The sequence below is a fragment of the Saccopteryx leptura genome, chromosome 5 (assembly GCF_036850995.1).
Source record: "Saccopteryx leptura isolate mSacLep1 chromosome 5, mSacLep1_pri_phased_curated, whole genome shotgun sequence".
NCBI lineage: Eukaryota > Metazoa > Chordata > Mammalia > Chiroptera > Emballonuridae > Saccopteryx > Saccopteryx leptura.
In genome coordinates this window covers 140011896-140033693 of record NC_089507.1, presented here as the reverse complement: position 1 = coordinate 140033693, position 21798 = coordinate 140011896, and the positions used below count along the sequence as shown (strand labels likewise).

Sequence of the window (21798 nt, the reverse complement as noted above, 5' to 3'; positions counted from 1 at the left end):
TAGCAGAAGAGAGAAAGAGAGAAAGAGAGAGCTGGGGATGAAGGGGTGGGAGGCAGAGATAGACAGAAAGACAAGATATACAGATACAGAGGAGATATGAGGGGGGAAAAGAATAAGACAGACTGGGATAGGGTATGAGAAATAGGAGTAATCAAATGGGGATAGCAACAAGAGCAGGAGAGGGAAGACCGGGAGGAAGGAAAAGAATGGGAAGGATGGGAGGAAGATGGAGGGGGAAGGTGAGAGGACTGGTGAGTACTTGGCAGAGTGCGGGCCCTCCAGGAAATCGCCCAGGAGGCAGGAGAGTGGGCTAAGGGAGTCTGCCGCGAAGGGAGGGAGTGAGGGGCAAGGGGAGGAGGAGCCCATGCCAAGTGAGGCCAGGAGAGGGTGTAGATGGGGCTGGGGAGAAACGACCTAGGAGGAAAGGGCCCCAGGAGAGGTGGCCCTGGGCCTCGTGCTGGGCAGCACACTGCGCCCCCTGTCCTCCCCAGTCCCGCCGCCCAGGGGCACAGACGTCCCTTCCTGTTCACCCCTCTGCGATTGCTTTTGGAATTGCCAGATCTTTCAGCCCAGGGGTCCGGGATGGGACGCAGGGTGGGGGGTGGGGGTGGGACGGGCTTGGTTCAGACAGAGGGGAGCAGCCATGGTGGGGGGCACTTGGGTCTGGACCGGTCGTCCCTGGGGCGCCCTCCTCGCCAGCCGCCCCACGCCTAGCCCAAGCCGGGCCAAGAAGTGGGCGCGGGCCGGTGGAAGGAGGGGCAGCGGCCCAGCAGCTGCAGCCACCTTCTTGTTGGCTGCAAACTTTCACAAAGCGCTGTGTCCGGCCTCATCAATCTCCATTAATAATAGTTGGTTGGGCCGCGGGGGGCGGGCGGGGGTCCCAGGCCGGCCTGCGGGGGCCGCTGGGAACAGCTCTGCAGAGGGAGCGAGGGCTCAGCGGCAGGCGGAGGGAGGAAGTGAAGCGTAATTTGAGGAAGATGGATGAGTCCGGAGGGCAACACCCCCAGCCCGCCCGCTCACCGGCCCCTCCCTCCTTATGAGAGAAGGAGCGCGGCGCTGGAGCCACACTGCGTCGAGCCCGCGCCCACCGCCACCTCGGCCCGGAGCCCGGGAGCCAGCGCTGCGTGTCCGTGGGGCGCGTGTCGGCGCCCGAGGGCAGTGCCCAGTGGCCACAGCCCCTGGCACGATGCAGAGGGCTGGAGGCGGGGGCGACCCCGGGGGCAGCGGTGGGGGCAGCGGCGGGGGCTCTGGTGCCGCGTTCTCCATCGACTCCTTGATCGGGCCGCCACCGCCGCGCTCCGGCCACTTGCTCTACACCGGCTACCCCATGTTCATGCCCTACCGGCCCCTCGTGCTGCCCCAGGCGCTGACCCCTGCGCCGCTGCCCGCTGGCCTCCCGCCCCTTGCCCCGATAGCCTCCTTCGCCAGCCGCCTTACCAATACCTTCTGTGCGGGGCTGGGCCAGGCCGTGCCCTCGATGGTGGCTCTGACCACCACGCTGCCCAGCTTCGCGGAGCCACCCGATGCCTTCTATGGACCCCCGGAGATTGCTGCTGTTGCTGCTGCCGCTGCCCGAAACAACCCCGAGCAGGGCGGCCACTGCCCGGAGGGCGCCCTGGAGGCTGATAAGCTGCTGCCCGCGCGGGAGAAAGTGGCGGAGCCCCCGCCGTCCGTGCCACTGCACTTCTCAGAGACTTTCCCGAGTCTGCCGGGTAAGTGCTGGGCCAACCCGGGAGCCGGGCGGGAGCTCCGCACTCGGAAACCTCGGGCAGCAACCTGCCCGCATCTCGGCGCTTGCCTGGAACCCCGGACTCCCAGAGCTCCGGAGGGCGGGTTCTGTGGAACCACCTCCAGTGCCCTTCCAAACACGGCCCTCTAGATTCCAGAACCACTGGCCCACACTGTCTCCTGAGTGCTCGGAGCCTCACCCAAGACGTGCAGATATCTCAGCGCCTTCCCTCCTGCCTTCTAGCCCTCGAGCCTTGGCCCTCCCGCGTCCTCTTTTCAGAATGTCCCCATTTTTCTCAGCTGCTGGAATGGAGAAGCTGCGAGTGTGGGGTTCCTGGGGACAGCGGCCAGCCCCAGGGTGAGGGTCCATGGAGACCCTGGCTGTCAGTTCAGTGAGGGAGAGTAGTGCTGGATTCTGAGTAAGAGGTTGTACTGACCCCAAGTGGGCTTTGAATGCAGGGGCAAAGGGAGGGTTTTAAAGCGATGGTGACCCTGCTGATGACCTGCTTTCATCTTAGTAGTAGAGGTCACTTCTGAATTGTCAGATTTAGCGCTAAGCTGTGAAGAATGGAGTAGTGTGTCCAAGGAAGCCTTAGCTGCCAGGTGGTCTAGCATCTACTGGACCAGGGCTGACTGGCTGGCCAGGAGAGAGGCTGGGCAGGTTGGGTGTGGTCCAAAGGCATGGAGTCAAGGATTTAGTAAGATTCTGGAACTGGGAGATTCAGGTGAGAGCTGATGCCAGAACAGAGGGTCCTCCCAGGGAGAAAGATGCCCTCTCAGTAGAGACAGGATACGTTAAGCTGAACTCTGTGTAGAATCAGTCATCTTAGAGAACCCTGGCTTCCCTCTTTATTGATCCTTAAGCCCTAGAAGCCAGGAAAGTGTCTCTCCATTCAGGGAAGACCCGGGTGTGCCGACATCCAAAGTTTATCCAGTTTGGGGGGTCCTGTTCAAGAAAAATAAGGGCCACAAGCAAGTGTGAGGTTCCTGAATCTTAAACTTGTTTGCCATCAGGACGGATCTGCCTTTGCTTAGCTGCTCATCTCATCTAGCTCAGCAGGTGGAAGTGACCCCAGGAGGGTGGGGGTGGACGCTAGTGCAGACCAGGAGATTCAATAATTATTTTTGTCCTTGGCCAGGAGCAGGCAATCCCTGATGATAGGTTTCTGAGCCTTCCCTTGAAATGGACAAAAGGGCTGACCCCTCTTGCGGACCTCAAGGGCTACTGTAGAGCCTGTCTCCTCTCCTTGTCCCCTTTTGTCCCAGACATTTTGGCTTTGGGCATTCAGCTGTTGTTTTTTTGTACCTGGTTGGATCAGAAGGACCCAGTGACTGAAGTCTAAGCAGTATCTCCTAATGAGGATCAAACGGAAATGATAGAGCCGCAGCTGGAAGGTGGGAGGAAATGTCCACGAGATAAAAGGCTCCTAGTAGGAGAGACTGGGGAACAGACAGCAGGATGATTAGAAGAAGAAAGCATCAGAGGGATTTTGGAGTAGGACAGTCCTGAGGTGGTACAGAGAGTGAGGCAGGCTGTCAGAGGGATGGCTCTGGAGGCAGTAGGAGCCAGGAAGGACCAGACACACCTGGGGAAAGGGAGCTGAGGGGGGGGGGAGTGGGAAGATGCCCCGGTGGAGGGACCGAAGGGGATATGCCTAGGCTGCAGGAGAACAAGCAACTTGTCCTACTCTTTCAGAGTTCCCTCAGCTCTGATTTTGACCCATTTGTCAAATGTGGGCTCTTTCTTGAAGCAGATAGAATATTGGTTGTAAAACCAGACATCAAGAGAGAGAGAAAGGGGTAAGCAGAGGAAGAGAACAGAAGAGACTCCCTGGCTATCCATGAAGATTGTCCAAAGAGAGGGGAAGGGGAGGAGAGGGCTGTCTACAGGAAAAGCTGTGGGCAGGGGCTGAGCAGGCTGTGCGCACACACACACACACACACACACACACACACATGTGCGTGCGTGTGTGTGTGTGTGTGTGTGTGTGTGTGTGTGTGTACGTGTGTGAGAGTTCTGTCTTGAGGACTGGAGGGAAGTGAAGTAAATATATAAGTTGGAAACAGAAGTTTCAACACGAGGAGTAATTTCTTTTAAAAAGGTTTTGTTTTTTTTTAAATATTGGGAGTGATGGGAATCTAGAATTTATATAGAGAGAATGAGGGAAAGTTCATCATCTGAGGAAAACGTTGGAAGCAAAAAAGAGACTTATTCTTGGAGTAAAGACGAGGGATTTCTTTGCTAGGAATGATGGAAAGGAGGCTTGACAGAAGAAGAGTTGTGAGAGGGGCTGGAGTAAAGGTAGTCATTCCTCCCGGGAGGGAGACACCCTCTCCCAGTGTGGGGTTCTGGGACAGAGCGCAGTGGAGAGATTCCAGAAGAAGCAGTCCAAGAAGATGGTGAGTGAACGATCTTATCCGTGACTGCCACTTCTTACCACGCCCAGTGCAAACCCTGCCAAATGTCCTTCCCTCGCCATTCAAACCCACCTTCCCAGCCATGATGTTTCCCCCCTAAAATAGTTGAGAAAAGGCAGCTCCAGAAACGCTCGACATAAAATCAGTTTGGGGAGTGATGAAGACACAGGGCCCCTGTTGAAAGTGGCTGGAAAACAAGCATGCCATTTTGAGAATTATATTTTGAGTATTTAGTATTAAATAAGAGCTCTGCTTAAATAATTGGATTGAAACCTCAACGTGAGGAGAGTTTGGAGAAAAATGCTGTCTTTGAAATGAGGAAGGAGGAGCTGCTGTCCTCGTATGAATGGGAGAGATTTGTCTGAAATTACTCATTTATATTAGTTCAGTGTTTTAAAATGACTAGCCGCTTTAAATGAAATTACAATGAAGATAGGCCAATTTAGAGAGTGATGAGTGAAGGTTTTTTTGCTTGGGAATGATAGGGCTTTTTTTTTTTTTTTTTTTTTTAATTTTGATGGGAGTTGAGACAGATTCTACCCATCTAGATAGAACTGGTGAAGAAACTTTATTATGATTTGATTGCACAGGGAGAAGCTATGTTAGTAGGCACAAGGAAGTGCTATGTACAGGAATAATGGGATAGAAAAGGTATTAAAAATGGTAGATTGAAAATAATTCTAGGTTTGGAGTGTGGAATGCAGTGAGTGTCATTGGGGAAGGTGTGATAGAAAAGGAGAGAACTTTTAATTGGGAAGATTTAAAAGTATGAATGAATAGACAAGTCCAGAGTGGTGCTGTCTAGCAAGCCATTTATGTAATTTAAAATTTTTTATTAACCACATTAGAAAGTAAAAAGAAACAGGTGAAATTCATTTTTAATATTATATTTTATTTAACCCAATATGTCCAAAATATTGTTTCAGCATTAATATAGAAATGTTTGAGGCCCTGGCTGGTTGGCTCAGTGGTAGAGCGTCGGCCTAATGTGCAGGAGTCCCAGGTTCGATTCCCAGCCAGGGCACACAGGAGAAGCACCCATCTGCTTCTCCACCCCTCCCCCTCTCTTTCCTCTCTGTCTCTCTCTTCCCCTCCCGCAGCCAAGGCTCCATTGGAGCAAAGTTGGTCCGGGCGCTGGGGATGGCTCTGTGGCCTCTGCCTCAGGCGCTAGAATGGCTCTGGATGCAACAGAGCAACAGCCCAGATGGGCGGAGCATCGCCCCCTGGTGGGCATGCCAGGTGGATCCCTGTCGGGCGCATGCAGGAGTCTGACTGCCTCCCCATTTCCAACTTCAGAAAAATAAATAAATAAATAAAAGACATGTTTGAGATTTTTTTTTGTTTTTTTTTTGAGATGTTTTATATTCTCTTTTCACACTAAGTCTTTGAAATCCAATGTGTACATTACACTTCCAGAACATTTTTTCTTTTAATTTATTGATTTTAGAGAGAGAGGAAGGGAGGAAGGAACACTGATTTGTTGTTCCACTTATTTATGCATTCATTGGTTGATTCTTGTATGTGCCCTGACCAGGGATTGAACCAGCAACCTTGGCGTGTCTGGATGATGATCTAACCAACTGAGTTACCTGGCCGGGGCCACTTCCAGCACATCTCAGTTCAAGCTCGCCATGTTTCTGGTAGTCAGTAGCCTCTTGTGGACAGTGGTGGCCATATTCAACATAATGGATCTAGAGAATTGTAAGAACAGAACCATGTGGAAATGATGGGGGCAAAGGAGCTTTGAATTGGTGTGGACAGTGAAATCCTTGATGTTAGGAACAATGAAGAGGAGAGCAGTCAGCTCTAGGTGGCAGGGAAGGGAGGGTTCCGCCTTCAGTAGGAGGGGCAGGGACAATCTGGAGTGTAAAGGGTGTGTGAGTGCAGGCTGAGAGAAACTGGAGCTAACTTGAAGATGTGCAGATTCACCTGTCAGAGACAACAGGGGAAGAACATGCCGTGTACTGAGGAGATGAAGGAAAGAGCTGTTTGTTGGGAGAAATTCAGAAGAAAAGTTTAAACTGGGTGTTTCTAGAGCCCTGGTCAGCAAACTGTGGCTTGTGAGCCATATGTGGCTCTTTGGCCCCTTGACTGTGGCTCTTCCACAAAATACCATGTGCGAGCGCTACCTAGATAAGGAATGTACCTACCTATATAGTTTAAGTTTAAAAAATTTGGCTCTCAAAAGAAATTTCAATCATTGTACTGTTGATATTTGGCTCTGTTGACTAATGAGTTTGCTGCCACTGGCAAGACCAATGGTTCATTCAGGGAGAAAAGGGTCAGATCACTTGAAAGCAAATATGTAAGGGAAGGGTGGTAGGTAATCCATATGTAATTGTTGGATGAATGCTAAAACCACAGTGATTGATGGGAAGGATGATGCCAGCTGAGTATGGTGAGGAAAAGACAACATTTGTAGTCGAGATGATATAGAGAGGAGAATGTGATGGGCCAAACCTGAGAGAAGGCAATGTAGTAAACATTATTTTTAAAAAACAACAAACAGAAAAAGAATAGAGACTGGCAATAATAATGGAGATCATCAGGAAACCTCCTAGGAGCGTGATGTTTAAGTGCTGATGCTGTAAGCCAAGCACCTAGTTATAGCTAGAGACCGTTTTACATGACCATCAGTTAACTTCTAAATCGGTATGTTTTATGACTGGCAAGAACTATTTACTCATGAGAGAAAAAAGGGAATGATGATGTGATGTGGAATCACAAAATTCTGCTGTTAGAAACAGGAGGGAAAGTTTTTTTGGAAGTGATGGAGACCCAGAGTATATTTTCCAAAAAATTTTGAGGAAGAACACAGAGCGAGAGTGATTGCTCCTTTGACATTTATAGAAAGGCAAGCATTGCATGAACTGAATGTGATTGGATTAGTATCTATTAGAGTTGTGGCACATAGGTTCAGGTCTCAACTTCAGAGTTCAGGTGACTCAGTAACTGGGCATCTGTGCTGAATCACTTAGTTCAATTTGGAGAAAATTTATTGTGCGTCTCTTATGGACTTTGTATGTTCGTGACAGAGATTCAGAGTCTTCTCTGGGCTTCAGTTCCCTCGTCGATAACATAAGAGTTTGGTTTAGATGATTTTTAATATTCCTTTGAATTCCATAGAATAAGAGCTTATTTTTAAAGCCTCTGTGTTTAAAGTAGGGTTCTTAGTATGGACTGCGTAGACCTCTTGTGAACTGTGATAGAAGCCGGGGACTGCAGGGCCAGGACCAGAGTTATGAGGGAGCTGTTAATTATGGATGGGGAAAAATCACATCTTTGTTTTTATTAACTTCTAACTAAAATTTGGTACTTCCTTTAATTATAAATGTAGGTTAGAAACCATAGTAGTTTCAATAGCACTTGAAATTTTTGTCACCAACAGAAATCACATTATTTTCATAGAAATTTGCAATTGTAGTATGCACCTTCTTGTTTAATGAATTAATATAGAAATATGATTACATCACAAAGACACTTTAAATATTTAATAACTCTATTTTTATATAAATGACTTATAATGTAATCTTACGTGTTTTAAGTTAATCACCTGTAAGTATTATTCTGAGAAGGGATTTACAGGCTTTATCAGACTGCCAAGGAATTCATGGCACAAAAAAGGCTAAGAACCCATGGTTGGGGGAGAGAGAGGTCTCAGAAATGACAGGGGAAAAGTTTATTAGGAGGGTTGGAGTGGAGTGCTGAGATGCCTTGTATGGTGGGGAAGGTCGCCCTCAGGAGGGACTGAAGAGAGCAGAGGTTGTGGCAGTGACATCTGTGAATATGGAGATTGAGATTATAAATGTTCAGGAGGGTAATCCTCAGAGTCTTGGGCAAGAGCAGTCTATACCAAGAATAATGGGGGAGAGACGGTAATTGGAATAATGAGAGGGAAATATTTAATTAGAAAGAAGGAAGAACATGACACGAGCAGTGCTGTGTGTGGAGAGTGGATGCTACAGTGGGACACCCTGGGGAAGTATTTTGCCTTGGAAGTAATGGGGAAAAGGGGAGCTTTGCAGTGAAACTGATGGGAATTAGGAGATAGAAATGGGAGAAGTAATGGAGTAGATGTACGAAGGAGAGACACTTAAATAGGGATGACAAGGAAGAGAGTTTGGTGGAGGAGAACTTGTATCCAGAGGGAATGAAGAGTGGCTTCGTGCTGAGGCGGGGAGGAGGAGGCCTGTGTCTGAGCCAGAGGAAAGAACAGAGCTCTGGATGCAGGTCGTGGACCACAGTGGCAGTGGTCACGATGGGCACGAACAGTCTGGATCAGGAGTACAGAGGTCACGGAGGTCCATTGGGAACATGGTCTCCCTGGGAGAAGGTGATCAGCTCAGGGTGGTGTGGGAGAGAGGTGGATGTGCTCACTGGGAGAGAGAGCGAGAGGGAGGAGAGGCTTGAATCTGGGGTAATGGAAGAGTGACCTGCCCAGGCCAACATAAGTTGTAGTAGGAAGGGACAGCACCGCAATGCAGGTTGCCCCTTCCCCTCGTGGACCAGAAAGGAAGAATCTCCAAGTGATGAAATGGAGAAGCTGTGGTAGAAGCAGGGGGCTGCAGGGCAGGGACCAGAGTTAGGCGGGAAAAGCACCATGTGAGAAACGGGACAGGAGACAGAGGACCACACTCTGCACTGGGGATACTGGGTGATGGGCTTCCGGACTGTGAGTCCGGGGAGGTGGTGTCATGACAGCATGGAGAAAATGAACTTGTGTTGGGAGCAAAGGGAAGAGAAGTGATGCAGACAGCTGCACTGGAGGGAGAGAGGAGGGTGAAGTTACCCCGAGATGAAGGTAAAAAGTGCTGTGTGCTGGGCTGGATGCCCCAAATGATGGGTGGATGCTAGAAGTGTGTATCTCAGTGCTCCTGGCCAAATCACACCTCTCTGCATCTTAGCTTCCACATTAGTAAAATTAGGGGGGGGGGTTGTTTTTTTTTTTTAAGATTTTATTTATTCATTTTAGAGGGGGGGGGAGAAAGGGGGGAGGAGCAGGAAGCATCAACTCCCATATATACCTTGACTGGGCAAGCCCAGGGTTTCGAACCGGCGAACTCAGCATTCCAGGTCGATGCTTTATCCACTGAGCCACCACAGGTCAGGCAAATTAGGGTTTCAGGTAGGTGATCTGCAAGGTCATTTCCAGCTCTACAATTCTGTTTTTATTTTTATTTATTGTGTGTGTGTGTGTGTGTGTGTGTGTGTGTGTGTGTGTGTGACAGAGACAGAGTCAGAGGAGGGACAGATAGGGACAGACAGACAGGAAGGGAGAGGGATGAGAAGCATCAACTCTTCGCTGCGACACCCTAGTTGTTCATTGATTGCTTTCTCATATGTGCCTTGACCAAGGGGCTACAACAGACCAAGTGACCCCTTGCTGGAGCCAGTGACCTTGAGCTCAAGTTGGTGAGCCTTGCTCACACCAGATGAGCCCATGCTCAAACTGGCTACCTCGGGGTTTCGAACCTGGGTCCTCCGTGTCCCAGTCCGATGCTCTATCCACTGCGCCACTGCCTGGTCAGGCTACAATTCTGTTTTTATCTATAAACAAACCTCTAACATTGAGTTGTTCTTTCTTTCTTTTCTTTTTTTTTTTAAGTCATCCTGAAAAGGGATTGAGGAAAATTGTCTACGTCTCAGCGCTGAGTCGTCATGGTAGCTGATGAGGAAGAGCGGGCTGGGATATGGACATCCTGAGGTGAAATCAGAGCTGGGCTTTAGGACACAAAAGACTTTGTCACCTGGGATTGGGGAGGTGTCACCTGGGCTGTGGCTGTGCACAGCCCTCAGATTCGACTGGAGAGAGAAATGTGTGGTAAAAGTGGGATCGACCTTGTCCAGGCTGAAACGATAGGGGATCAATTGGGATGGACCTACCTGGTGGGCGAGAAAGCTGCACAAGTCAGGGAGAAAGAAGAAGAGAGGCTGGGTTGTGGAGTTGGTCCTCGTCTATGCTGCGTCTCCTGCATTCCTGACAGGGTGGTGTGAGAATTCAGGCTCTCTTTCCATTGGCTGTTGAGACGTGGGGTGGCGTGGAGGAAGGGGCATGGGCTTGGGATATAGATCTTGGTGCCATCCTTTCTTTGTGAGCTAAAGTGAAACACTAACCTCTGCACTCTCCATCTCCTCACCGGTACACTTGAGGCCATAATACTTGCCTCCTAGAATCACGGGTTAAACCAGGAGCTATTTGTCCAGCACCCTAATGTAATGGATGTGCACGAAATGATTAGTATTGTCCTTATTCTGGAACTGGATGGGGAGCTTTCCTGGGACTTAAGTTGGGAAAGACATCTTCCCTGGGGATTGTGTAGGATGGGTGACACTCTCTGTACTGATGAGGGGAAATGTTTCTGGGAGCAATGGTAGAAATTAAACTGTATTCTGAGAACTATTCATATGGGGAATGCCAGGAGAGAACATTGTGTGACTCTTAATAGGAGCAGATAATTTCTCTGGCTTTTTCTCTCTTCTTCTTCTTTTTTTTTAATATTAGTTTTTAAAATTTTTTATTGAATTTATTGGGGTAACATTGGTTTATAAAATTATATAGGCTTCAGGTGTACAATTCTGTAATACATCATCTATATCACATTTTGTATCACCACCCCAAGTCATGTCTCCTTCCATCACCATTTTTCCCATTTTACGCTCTCCTAACACTTCCACCCCCTTTTCTTTTGGTAATCACTATACTGTTGTCTGTGAGGGTTTTTGTGTGTGTGTGTTTTTGCTTAATTCCTTCACCTTTTCTCCCAGTCCCCCGACCCTGCTCCTTTCTGACAGCTGTCAGCCTATTCTCTGTATCTATAGTCTGTTTCTATTTTGTTCGTTAGTTTATTTTGTTCATTAGATTCCACATATAAGTGAAATCATATGGTACCTGTCTTTCTCTGAATTTAGCATAATGCTCTCTGGGTTCATCTATGCTGTCTCAGAAAGTAAGATTTCCTTCTTTTTATGGCTGAGTCATATTCCACTGTGTGAATGTACCACAGCTTTTTTTATCCACTCACTGGGGCTGCTTCTAAATCGTGGCTGTTGGAAATAACGCTGCAGTGAACATAGTGCGTATATTCTTTCAAATTAGTATTTCTGGTTTCTTTGGATCTATTCCCAGAAGTGGGCTCTCTGGGTCTCCTCCCTCTCTTGGTTTCCCTGTCTCATGTTCTGGCAGGTCCTCTAGATCCCAAGGCTGCCCAGAGCCCTCTGCTGTGCCCCCTGGCGCCTGGTCTTCCTTTCTCTCCATTAAAAGAAAACAACAACAACAAAACCTCTTTTTTCTTCGTCAGTATTTCTGTTCTCTTATATGTCTGATCTCAACTTGATGTTGGGAGCAAAGCCATTGAATTAAAATCATTCATACTGATATGGGTTAAAGAGATTTTTACAAGTCCAAATGAATTTTAGAGTGGTGGAATTTGAGGTGGTGTTACTATGAATAATTTCAGATTATGTGGAAGAATCACTGTGGATGGGAGAGTTGTGGAGTGCGGTAGAGATGCTGACTTTTCCTGGAGTCATGCGATTATTGTCACTTCTAGTTACAGCCTCATGTGTCGCCAGAACTCTGGGTTGCTAGTGACTGGAGCTCAGCTCTAATTTAATCTGAAACAGGCAGTTATTGATTCATGTGACTGCAGAGGACAGGAACACAAAGTGTTGTTAGGCCTTTCTCTCTTGCTCTCAGCTTGCCTCCTCCCTCTGTCTTCACCTCATCCTCTCCTTAGGAGAGGCAGAAGGAGAAGGGTGGCACAAGCACAGGCCCGTCTACATATTTATAGTCCTAGGTGGGGGACCCCAGCGGATTCTAGCACATGTAAGATCCTGGGACGGCTGGTTAACTAGCTCAAGTCAGGTCCCAGGGAGATGGGATGCTAGACTTGGTCAGACCCACGTGCCAGGCCTCCACGGTCACTAAGGTGGAGAAGTGTGATAGACAGTCCCACTGAACTGGGTGATAGGTGAGAATCTGCGCCCAAAGGAAGGGGGTGCTGTGAGTGAACAGAAGGGGGGGTTGCTGGACTGACAGAAACAAACCCTAAACAGGTCTCACCCAGAAAGGAGGGAGAGCCCACCTCAAACCCCCTTTCCGTGTGGGAGGGAGCCAGTCTAGATCAGGAGTCCTAGCTGGCAGGGGAGACGAGAGGACAGGGCTGCGGAGTTCTGCAGTGAGGATAGTAGAGAGACGTGGAGACAGGAGATGTCTGCTCCCCAATGGGGCTGGTTCCTGGACGAGGAGGAGCTGTTCTGGGGGGGGGGCGAGGGGGGCAGGGCCCACTAGCAGCCAGGGGAAATGACACTAAAACAATGCTTTTTCCAGAGTTGAGCAGTATTTTTCTAAATGAGAAAATACATTTCTAAATAAAAGTTATGTTGGCTGGTAAGATGACATCATCAAACCAATAATGACAGAAAATGTGAGAAAGATTTGATGGGAGTTTTGTTTTGGGAAATAAGAGAAGTAGCCTGTTGAAGCACATAGGTGGAGTTTGGGGAGCGAGGCCTCCCCTCCTGCAGTGTTAAGACTCTGCTCTGAGGTCCAAAGGGGAGGTACCAATAATTGGGCTAGTTTGTGCCTGCAGGGCTGAGGGGAAGGGAGGTGTCTGAACTGAGACTGGACTTGACAGAAAGGTCACTGACCTGAGGAGGCGGGAGGGGGGGGGGTGCGGGGGGAGAGGGGAGACTCTTACTTCCAGTGGGAGGGGCGAGAAGATGGCTCACTGCAGAGGGTGAAGGAGCACCGACTAGAGCGGTAGGGGACCAAGTCTGAGACATGGCTGTGTCCCTAGCTGTGTGACTTAGGAAAATCAGTTCATCTTTCTGAAACTCGTTGTTTTCACCTGAAAGTAAGGTTCCTAACCTCCCATTACCACTAATAATAGGTTCTACTCCACTTCAGTGAGCTGCTTGAAGATAAAATAATTACATGTGAAAGTGTTTGGAAAGCTCAGGTGCTCTTGGCAGTGACGATATTAGTGTACTGCAAGAGGAGCACTGAGCTGGGAGTTGTAGGGTTGGCCCTGAGCTAGTCCTGAGGGTGTGAGGGCTCTGAGTGGCCAAGAGGGGGAAAAAAATCCTTGTGTCCCTCTAGAGTCAAGAATTCTCAGGAGGCATGGGAAGGAGAGAGAGAAAAAATAAATTTTTATTTTATTTCTATTTGTTTATTTATTTGTCTATTCAGTGTGAGGAGGGAAGGCAGAGACAGACTCCTGCATCCACCCAGCAAGCCCACTAGGGGGCGATTATCTGCCCATGGGCTTTGTTCTGTTGCTTAGCGACTGAGCTCTTCTTAGTGCCCCAGGCAGAGGCCATCCTTAGCTCCTGGGGCCATGGCTGCAGGAGAGAAGAAAGGGAGTAAGAGAGAGAGAGAGAGAGAGAGAAGCAAGAGCAGGGGTCCCCAAACTTTTTACACAGGGGGCCAGTTCACTGTCCCTCAGACCGTTGGAGGGCCACCACATACAGTGCTCCTCTCACTGACCACCAATGAAAGAGGTGCCCCTTTCGGAAGTGCGGCAGGGGGCCGGATAAATGGCCTCAGGGGGCCGCATGTGGCCCGCGGGCCATAGTTTGGGGACGCCTGGGGTGGAGAAACAGATGGGTGCTTCTCTCTTGTGCCCTGGCCGAGAATTGAACCTGGGACTTCCACATGCCAGGCCGATGTTCTACCACTGAGCCAACTGGGCAGGGCCTGAATTTTTCTTGTGCCTAAATTATAGGAAGGAGTGATAGCACAGTGAAGGCATGACATGGATGAGATGAGTGAAACATCGAAAGGGAGTCGCTATGGACAGTGGGAGCAAGTCCTGTCTCTGAGAAAACCAGAGCAGTAGTTCTGTACCAGGCATGATGATGGGATGAGGATTTAGAGGTGCGGGTGGTGGCAAACATGCCCCTTTCTGGCGGATGACCTGGGTTTCTTGCCACTTTTTGGCAACCCCACCCCCACTGGTTCTGTATGCAGGAAGCCTAGCCGTTGACTTGATCAGTAAGGTCAGAGACTCAGTGTCCTGAGGGGTTGGGGAGTGTGAAGGCCAATGTCTTTAAAGCAGAGGGAAGAGGAGCCAGAACTGCGTGGATGGGAGAGACTGTTTTTCAGAGGGGAGTGAAGACTTGGTTTTCTATAAGCTAGGGCAGCAGGTAGGCAGGACAGCACAGGGCCCTGTGGGTCCCCACAGCTGGGAGCTGAAATGGCTCTTTCCTCCCAGGTGGTTTTCTGTGGCAGCTCAGGCCCACCGTCCCTGGTGACCACCTCTGTGGGACTCTCCCTCTTGGTGGTGTGAGCCTGACACTGTTGATTCTTTCTGCCGGGAAATACCTGCTGTGTGTTCTCTGGCCCTTGATGTCCTCTGCAGCCGGCCTGCACCCATTGCAAAGGTGGGACCTCTCTGTCTTCGGGGCAACTTCCCTTCCTCTGGAAGGAAGGCCCATGCAGGTGCATCCTGCAGTCTGAGTGCTGCTCTCTCAAGCAAAGGTCACGTTTTGGCATGGACCGTCAAGTAATTGTGGTTCAAATCTGGTCATTTCTGGTTCTGGGGATAATAGCATCCATCCACCAGGAGAATGAATTCACATGAACTCTGGATGTGTCCTAATAACTAGTCTTCCCCAAGATTATTCCCCCTGGACGGACACCAGACTTTGTCACAGACTCTAGACTTACCCACAGGGAACAAGTTGAAAACGCAATCCAGTTCAGTCCTCTATTGCCAGTGGTGACATTTTCATACACAGAGGACGGAACCTTCCTATCTGTTTGGCTTGCCTCCCTAACACAGTCAGATCATTTCCAACTTCAAGTTTTCCTTTCACTGACATTATTCTCATCAGAATCATTATTTACCAGGTAAAATTTTCTTGTTTTGTTGATGAGGTTTGTTTTTGTTCCTATCAACCAGGTTTAGCATCTACAGTTAGAATTTTACTTTTACGGACATGATACCTAACAAGACAAATTACTCTAAGTCAAATTTTGCAAGTAGAAATTTTATCCAAAAAAAATTTTTGCTTCTGTCAATTTTCAGTGAACACATTTTTATGTGCAATGTTTGTTTTGTTTCATTTTATTATATTTACCAGTGACATTAATAACTGGATGAAAGGAAATAGTTTGCATTGATTTCTCGGCTAACTCCTGAGAAAATAGGAAGCTGTTTCAAGTTGGCCGGGTTTTGAAGGACTGGGCTGCCTTGTCGCTCCTGCTGGTCTGACTGTGTCGCTGTCCCTCTGGGTGTTACAGTCCAGCCTTCCCGCTGTAGGTGAGGCCAGGAGTAAACGGCAGTGCCAGAACGCTCTGCTTGACTCCACATGCCTCAGTGTTTGTACAAAAAAGCAGGGGTGTTTTTAAATATATATATATATTTAAAAACAGCTGTTTATTTTGTCTCTCCCTCCCCTAAACTTTTTAGCCCTTTCAGTTTCTCTGACTCATCGTTTGATTCTCCTGCCACTGCGTCTACCCTGCTTCCTTGGGCCGTGCCCTTCCTCTCTCTCCCACTCCTCTCGGCCTTACTGCCCAGACTCCTGGTTGTTGGGGTGAAGCTGCATTTCCCCCCTCTTTTGCTTTCTTCTTCGCCCTCCCTCTAAAAGTTGTTTATCGGAGCCCTCAATGTCGTTATAAAGGTTCAGAGAGAAACGCACCTTCTGCTACTCAGTGTCCCACTGGGATCAAGTAACCAGGATATGAACCTGGGCTTCTGGCCTGGTTTTGAGAGCAGCACTGAGGGTGACCACGCAGCACACAGGGGCTTGATTTTATGGAACCAAACCGTCTGCAGACAGAGGGATGGATGGTGTGATCTCAGGAGGGCCCTGCCAGATCAAAGAGCCCGGGAACCTCATCTCAGTCATCATCAGTTCAGATTTATTGGACACCCGTTGGGTCCTCAGGGCTGTGCGAAGTAATTTCATCTTTCAAGCCCTCAAATTCAGTTTCTGCCTCTTTAACAGCTGTTTCAAATAATATGATAGTGAGCAGAGTTTTTACAAGGTCTTGTTGTTTTTGTTATTATTTACTGCAAACCATGTTTTAAAAATTAAAAGTTGGAAGGCTTAGTCATGATGATGGAGATTGTCCTTCATTTCTTTTAGCATGAGATCCCCAACGTTCCCACAACGTTCCCACTCCATCTGGGTTCCTCTCCAGCTACTGTGAGATCTGAGGGCACACTGAGAAGTGGGTGAGGCAGTACTCACAGGAGGATGTCTTATGGGCCCTGGAGCTGGGAGGGGTGGGGTTGTGGGGCATAACTTAGGAGAGACTTGGGAAGGGACGGACAGAGGGAGAGCCAGTGAGCTTGGGAATAGTTTTTTAGTCAACAAATATTTATTGAATGCCTAGTCTGTGCAGGTAATTGTCTAGATGCTGAGATGCAACAGTGAAAAGATTATATCTACCTTCGTAGAATTTATATTCTAATAGTAAGGGAGAACCAACAACATAAATGAATCAAGTTGGTGCTATGTCCCAAAGCAACAAGTAAAGTAAGGGTAGGGAGTAATAGGTATTTTGATGTGAAAAGGGTGATAGGAAATGAGCTAGTATGAAACACTAGGTATGGGTATGGATAGTATTCCTGTGAGAAGAGCCTAGTGGTGGTGGTGGTTGAGGGGCAGAGCAGGGAAGCCCATTTGGAGAAAATGTCAGTGGACCAGGGGAGAGATGGTGGAGACAGAGGTAGGGAGAAGAAATCAGGGTCTGGGTATATTCTATTTTTTTTGTATTTTTCTGAAGCTGGAAACAGGGAGGCAGTCAGACAGACTCCCGCATGCGCCCGACCGGGATCCACCCGGCACACCCACCAGGGGGCGATGCTCTGCCCATCCGGGGCATCGCTATGTCGCTATGTCGTGCCTGGGCCATCTTTTGCTCCAATGGAGCCTCTGCTGCGGGAGGGGAAGAGAGAAACAGAGAGGAAGGAAAGGGGGAGGGGTGGAGAAGCAGATGGGCGCTTCTCCTGTGTGCCCTGGCCGGGAATCAAACCTGGGACTTCTGCACGCCAGGCCGACGCTTTACCACTGAGCCAACTGGCCAGGGCTGGGTATATTCTAAAGGCAGCAACAATGCCAGGACTTGCTGGCGGATTGGACATGGCCTTTGAGAGACCGTAAAGGTTTAGTCTGAGCAACAGAGGGTGGAGTTACTGTTGTGGGTACAAGTGGGGAGGAGCTAGCTTGGGAGCAAGATCACAAGTTCAGTTTGGGACACGTGAAGTTTGTGTTCCGGAAGTGGAAAGTGGAACATAGTCTGGGAATTCCATAATAAATTGAAGGAGGCAGCCAAGGATATGACTCTTGCAGGAAAGACAGTGGATTTGGCTGGGGAGGAGATAAAGGAGGGAACGTGGGGTGGTGAGAGGCGAGTGTCATAAGGAACACCTTGTCATAGCACAAAGCGGGGTGCCCATGGAGCGGGAGCGGGGGCCAGCTGTCAGGGAGAGAAAAACCACCACTCCTGGTGAAAAGCAACATGGCAGAGTAGCTGGGAAGGCTGGGCATGCCTAACTGTGTGTGTGCGCATGTGTGTGTGCCCGCGTGCGCGCCGCAGGGGTCTGAGCATAGGTGAAGAGTGAAGCACGGCAGGGAAGAGAGTGCTGGCCCCAGGATGGAATGCCCTGCGATGTGCAGACAGTGACTGACAGGGAGATGGCTGGTGTGGACATGGGCCAACAGTCTGGCCTTTAGGGATGAAGTCAGTATGGCTCCTGAGGAAGAACAGAACAGGCTGCATCCCTGCCTCTGTGAGGGGAAAGGGACACTTCTGGACTGGGGGAGGGGACTGAAAATGACTGGGCTGGGCTGGTCCCAGAGGCCCTGCACAGTCTTGCTGGTGCACAGGCTGACGGGGAGGGGCTCAGCGAGAAGAGTGGCCCGTGAGCCCCGAGAGCTGGGTGGTATTCTAGCCCGTGTACCTGTGCACACCCTTTTCTTGTAAAGCACTTCCCTGTCTCCTGAACTTATCTGACCTGGCTGTAGTCTCAACCTTGGAGTGCACTTACAGGTGCACATGCAGTGTGTGGTGGTGCCCATACGTGTGTCCCCACCTTTACACACTGACCTCTGTTGGTAAGGAGCTATTAGTTTACGGCTTCTTTTTTTTTTCTTTCCTATTGGTTGGTTTTCTTTGCTTTTTTTGTTGTTGTTGTGTTGCTGCTTATTGGTTCTTTGGGCAGAAAACAAGGGATTTTGTAAAACTCAACACTGAAAACATTTGTAATGCATTATTTGCAGTATAAGAATAAAATGTCAGTGGACAAGAGGAATAAAACCAATGGTTGAATTAAATTTTAGAATTATGTGTGGGTTAAAGTGTTTCTATGGCTGATTACAAAAAATCAGCAGTCTACCAAATGAGTCAACATCTCTTCTTCACCATTTATATTTTCCTTTGCTGCGTTTGTTTCTTCCCATATTCTCTCCATGTTCCCAACTGACATCAAGCGCAGGGTCCTCCGGATTCTGAACTTGAGCAGAGAGCAGCTGTTGGTGCAGCTCAACAGCCTTACCTAGGACACAGGGAAGGTGGGAAGGCGATGACATCATTTCCAAACAAGGAGAGGGACTAAAAGGAGTGGGGGGGGGGGGCGGCTAAGTAACTGGAAGAAAATTCTGGTCACTGGTAAGGCACACACACATGGCTGGGAGAGGTCCCCGTCGGGCTGGATCTTGATGGTTTGGCCAAGGAGAATTTGGGGCGGGGGGTGCAGTAAGAAAACTTTCTGACTCCTAGGTCCTTGGATAATGTTTCTTAGACCTAGATTTTGGGGGTAGAGGTGAGGATGGGGAACCAGATGACCCTGAAGTTTCCATCTGAAAATGAGAGTCTAGATCAGAGGAAGAGGGAAAAAGGGGAGACAGAAGGGAGGTCAACACAGAGCTCTTCCCACTGGGTCCAGTTAGGGTTTCGAGGAGAAGAGCAAAGGCCAACAGCTCCCATGTCCCCCTTGTCCTGCAAAAGCAGATGCTGCTGTATTGCTCACGTCATCACAGTAACTGACAGGACCCCAGGCCAGCCCCACACTGCTTCCCTCAGGGCCTGGGGCTGCTTGGTCGGGGTGTGGAGAAGGCTGAGAAGGTAGTGGGCATTGGCAGGATGGGGTGGGCTGTGAGAGTGTTGAGGGACGCAGTTCTGGGATGGTGTTCCTCTGAGAGACACCTGTGGCCTGCCCCACTTGGCTGTGGTGAAGTCTGTGCTGGTTAATGCCTTTCTTCCTGTTTGTCTTCCCTGAACCTCTCCCCACCCTCACCCTGCTGTGCTGTCTTTCTCTTTCTCCCTCCCATCTCATCCCCTCCATGTCCATCCATCTGTCCGTATCTCTTCCTGCTGTTGTTCTGGCTGTGCTGGCCATGGTTCTGTGTGCCTCCTCTATCCTGCCTGTCTTCTCCTGCCTTCCCCTCCTGCCCACCGGTCTTCACTCTGCGCAGAGGGGAAGGTGTACAGTTCGGACGAGGAGAAGCTGGAGGCACCCGCCAGAGACCCGGCAGGCAGCGAGCAGGAGGAAGAGGGTTCGGGCGCTGACAGTGAAGACGACAACTTCCTGGATGGTTCTGCTGGGGGCCCCGGGGCTCTCCTGGGATCTAAGCCGAAGCTCAAAGGAAGCCTGGGGACTGGAGGTGAGGAGGCAGCCCCGGTGGCCACAGGGGCCACAGCTCCGGGGGGTAAGAGCCGGAGGCGCCGCACAGCCTTCACCAGCGAGCAGCTGCTGGAGCTGGAGAAGGAGTTCCACTGCAAGAAGTACCTGTCGCTGACCGAGCGCTCCCAGATCGCCCACGCCCTCAAGCTCAGCGAGGTGCAGGTCAAGATCTGGTTCCAGAACCGAAGGGCCAAGTGGAAGCGCATCAAAGCTGGCAATGTCAGCAGCCGCTCTGGAGAGCCCATGAGGAACCCCAAGATCGTGGTGCCCATCCCCGTGCACGTCAACAGGTTTGCGGTGCGGAGCCAGCACCAACAGCTGGAGCAGGGGGCCCGGCCCTGAGGAGCTCCGAGGATGCAGGAAGGTGAAGGCTGCACTCGGAGCCCACTAGGGCCGGGCGCCGGGTCTGTGCGCCAGAGGGGCGACACCATGATTCTGCCCTGGGAAGGGCTCAGCTGGCAACGCAATAAGCTCCAGGTGTGTCCTCCTAGCACCCAAAAGGCAGGCACCTGCCCTGAGACTGTGCCAGAGACCCTTCGGACTGGGGCTGCGGGGTGCCAGGGTGCTGTTGGGACTGAGGCTGACTCCCAGGGAGGGGCGGGTTCTGAAACGCCTCGGGCCTCACAGGGCTGGGAGGAACCCAGAGGGACGGCCAGTCAAGCTGATCACAGCTCCTTATTTATTTTGTGTAAAGTTTGTATATATGGCTCTCTCTGCCTCTGTCTGTCTGCTCCCCTTGGGCTTGGGAAAGTTGTTTCCTTAGGTCTCAGCCAGTTTGGTTCTGTCTTACCACCCTGAAGTGGTTATGTCTTGCCTGTCTGTAATACAAGGACATGCAAATAGACAGCGGAACCCTCACTGGCTTCCTTAGAAACCCGAGTGCATACCATTTCCTCTCATGTAAACTCCCTCCACGTCTGATCTTTCCCGGCCCACTGTGCACGGCGACCTAGTGCTCCTAACGTGGCACTTTCCTCTTTGCCCATTAAACTGGCACGGTTCGTCATCTCTGCTTTCTTCTCTTTGGAAGAGTTGGCAGCCCAGGATAGAGGATTGACTCCCACTTGTGTCACAAGAGAAAATGAGGTACTTAGCCCTAGTTGAGGTTTGGTGTGCCCAGGTCCTGAGTGGGTAGAGGTTAGCAGTTTGTTAGGGACAGGGCTCACCGTCATCACCTGCAAGCTCATTAGTCTTGGTTTATGCAGAGGACACAGCAGCCTAATGCCCCTCTCCCCATTCCGTATCCTGGACACAGGCCTGGAGTAGGAGATGCGTCTCCAGTTGTCCCTTACAGTGTTGTGGTCTCTCTTCCCCACCACAGCATTTACAAAGCTTGTGACATCAAATCCTCCTGTTATATAGTGACATTGGTTGAGAGGGCCCACTGCAATGTGGAGGAGGCAGGGAAGAATTTGATGTTTCTGGAAGGGTAGGTACAGTAGGGGAAGCTACGGAGACAGGAATGAGACTGGGTTGGAGTTCTGTGAGCAAATTGAACAGCATTAGTGTACGTTAGGGACCCTAACTTAGCAAGTTGTCATCCTTCAAGAAAAGGTACAGGGGGGTTTCCCCGAGGTGGTCTTTCCAGCATAGTGAAGGGACAGAGGGAGAGGCAGAGGCTCTGGGGTCTGCCCCAGCTTGGCAAATGGTGGGCATCAAGGGGAACCCTCCTGCCCTCAGCGCTCCCCCCAGAAGCGAAGCTTAGGGAGTATTTGAGAAAATGCTCAACCTGTTGAGACTTTGCTTCCTAGCAATTGTCAGTGTGGCTTAAATAAACTCATGAAAATTCTTTTAAAAAGAAGCAAACAAAGCCTAGGTAGGCACAAGTCCAGGGAGAAGTTCCACCCTCCAGAGCACTTGCCTGAGCATGGACTCGCACGCCACACTGCAGACCTGGCTGTCGGGGCTGGTTCCCAGGCTCTTCAGAAGGGGACAGTGCTTATGCCCCCTTTGAGTAACCCTGGCCAGGACCAGCATGGCAGTTACTGGGTAGAATGGGACTGAAGGCTAGCAG

The 21798-nt window shown here is 50.1% G+C and overlaps 1 protein-coding gene and 1 non-coding gene across 2 annotated transcripts; both read left to right on the top strand.

Moving 5' to 3' along the window:
• Window positions 1-1175: 1175 nt before the first annotated feature.
• Window positions 1176-20713, top strand: GBX1 (gastrulation brain homeobox 1). Its single transcript, XM_066385197.1, has 3 exons — window positions 1176-1712; window positions 2786-2788; window positions 19576-20713. The coding sequence occupies exons 1-3, from the start codon at window positions 1187-1189 to the stop codon at window positions 20124-20126; spliced, it is 1080 nt and encodes a 359-aa protein (XP_066241294.1). The 5' UTR covers window positions 1176-1186; the 3' UTR covers window positions 20127-20713.
• On the top strand, window positions 5095-5170 carry TRNAI-AAU (transfer RNA isoleucine (anticodon AAU)). Its single transcript has one exon. It is a non-coding gene; the product is annotated as a tRNA-Ile (tRNA).
• Window positions 20714-21798: the final 1085 nt, after the last annotated feature.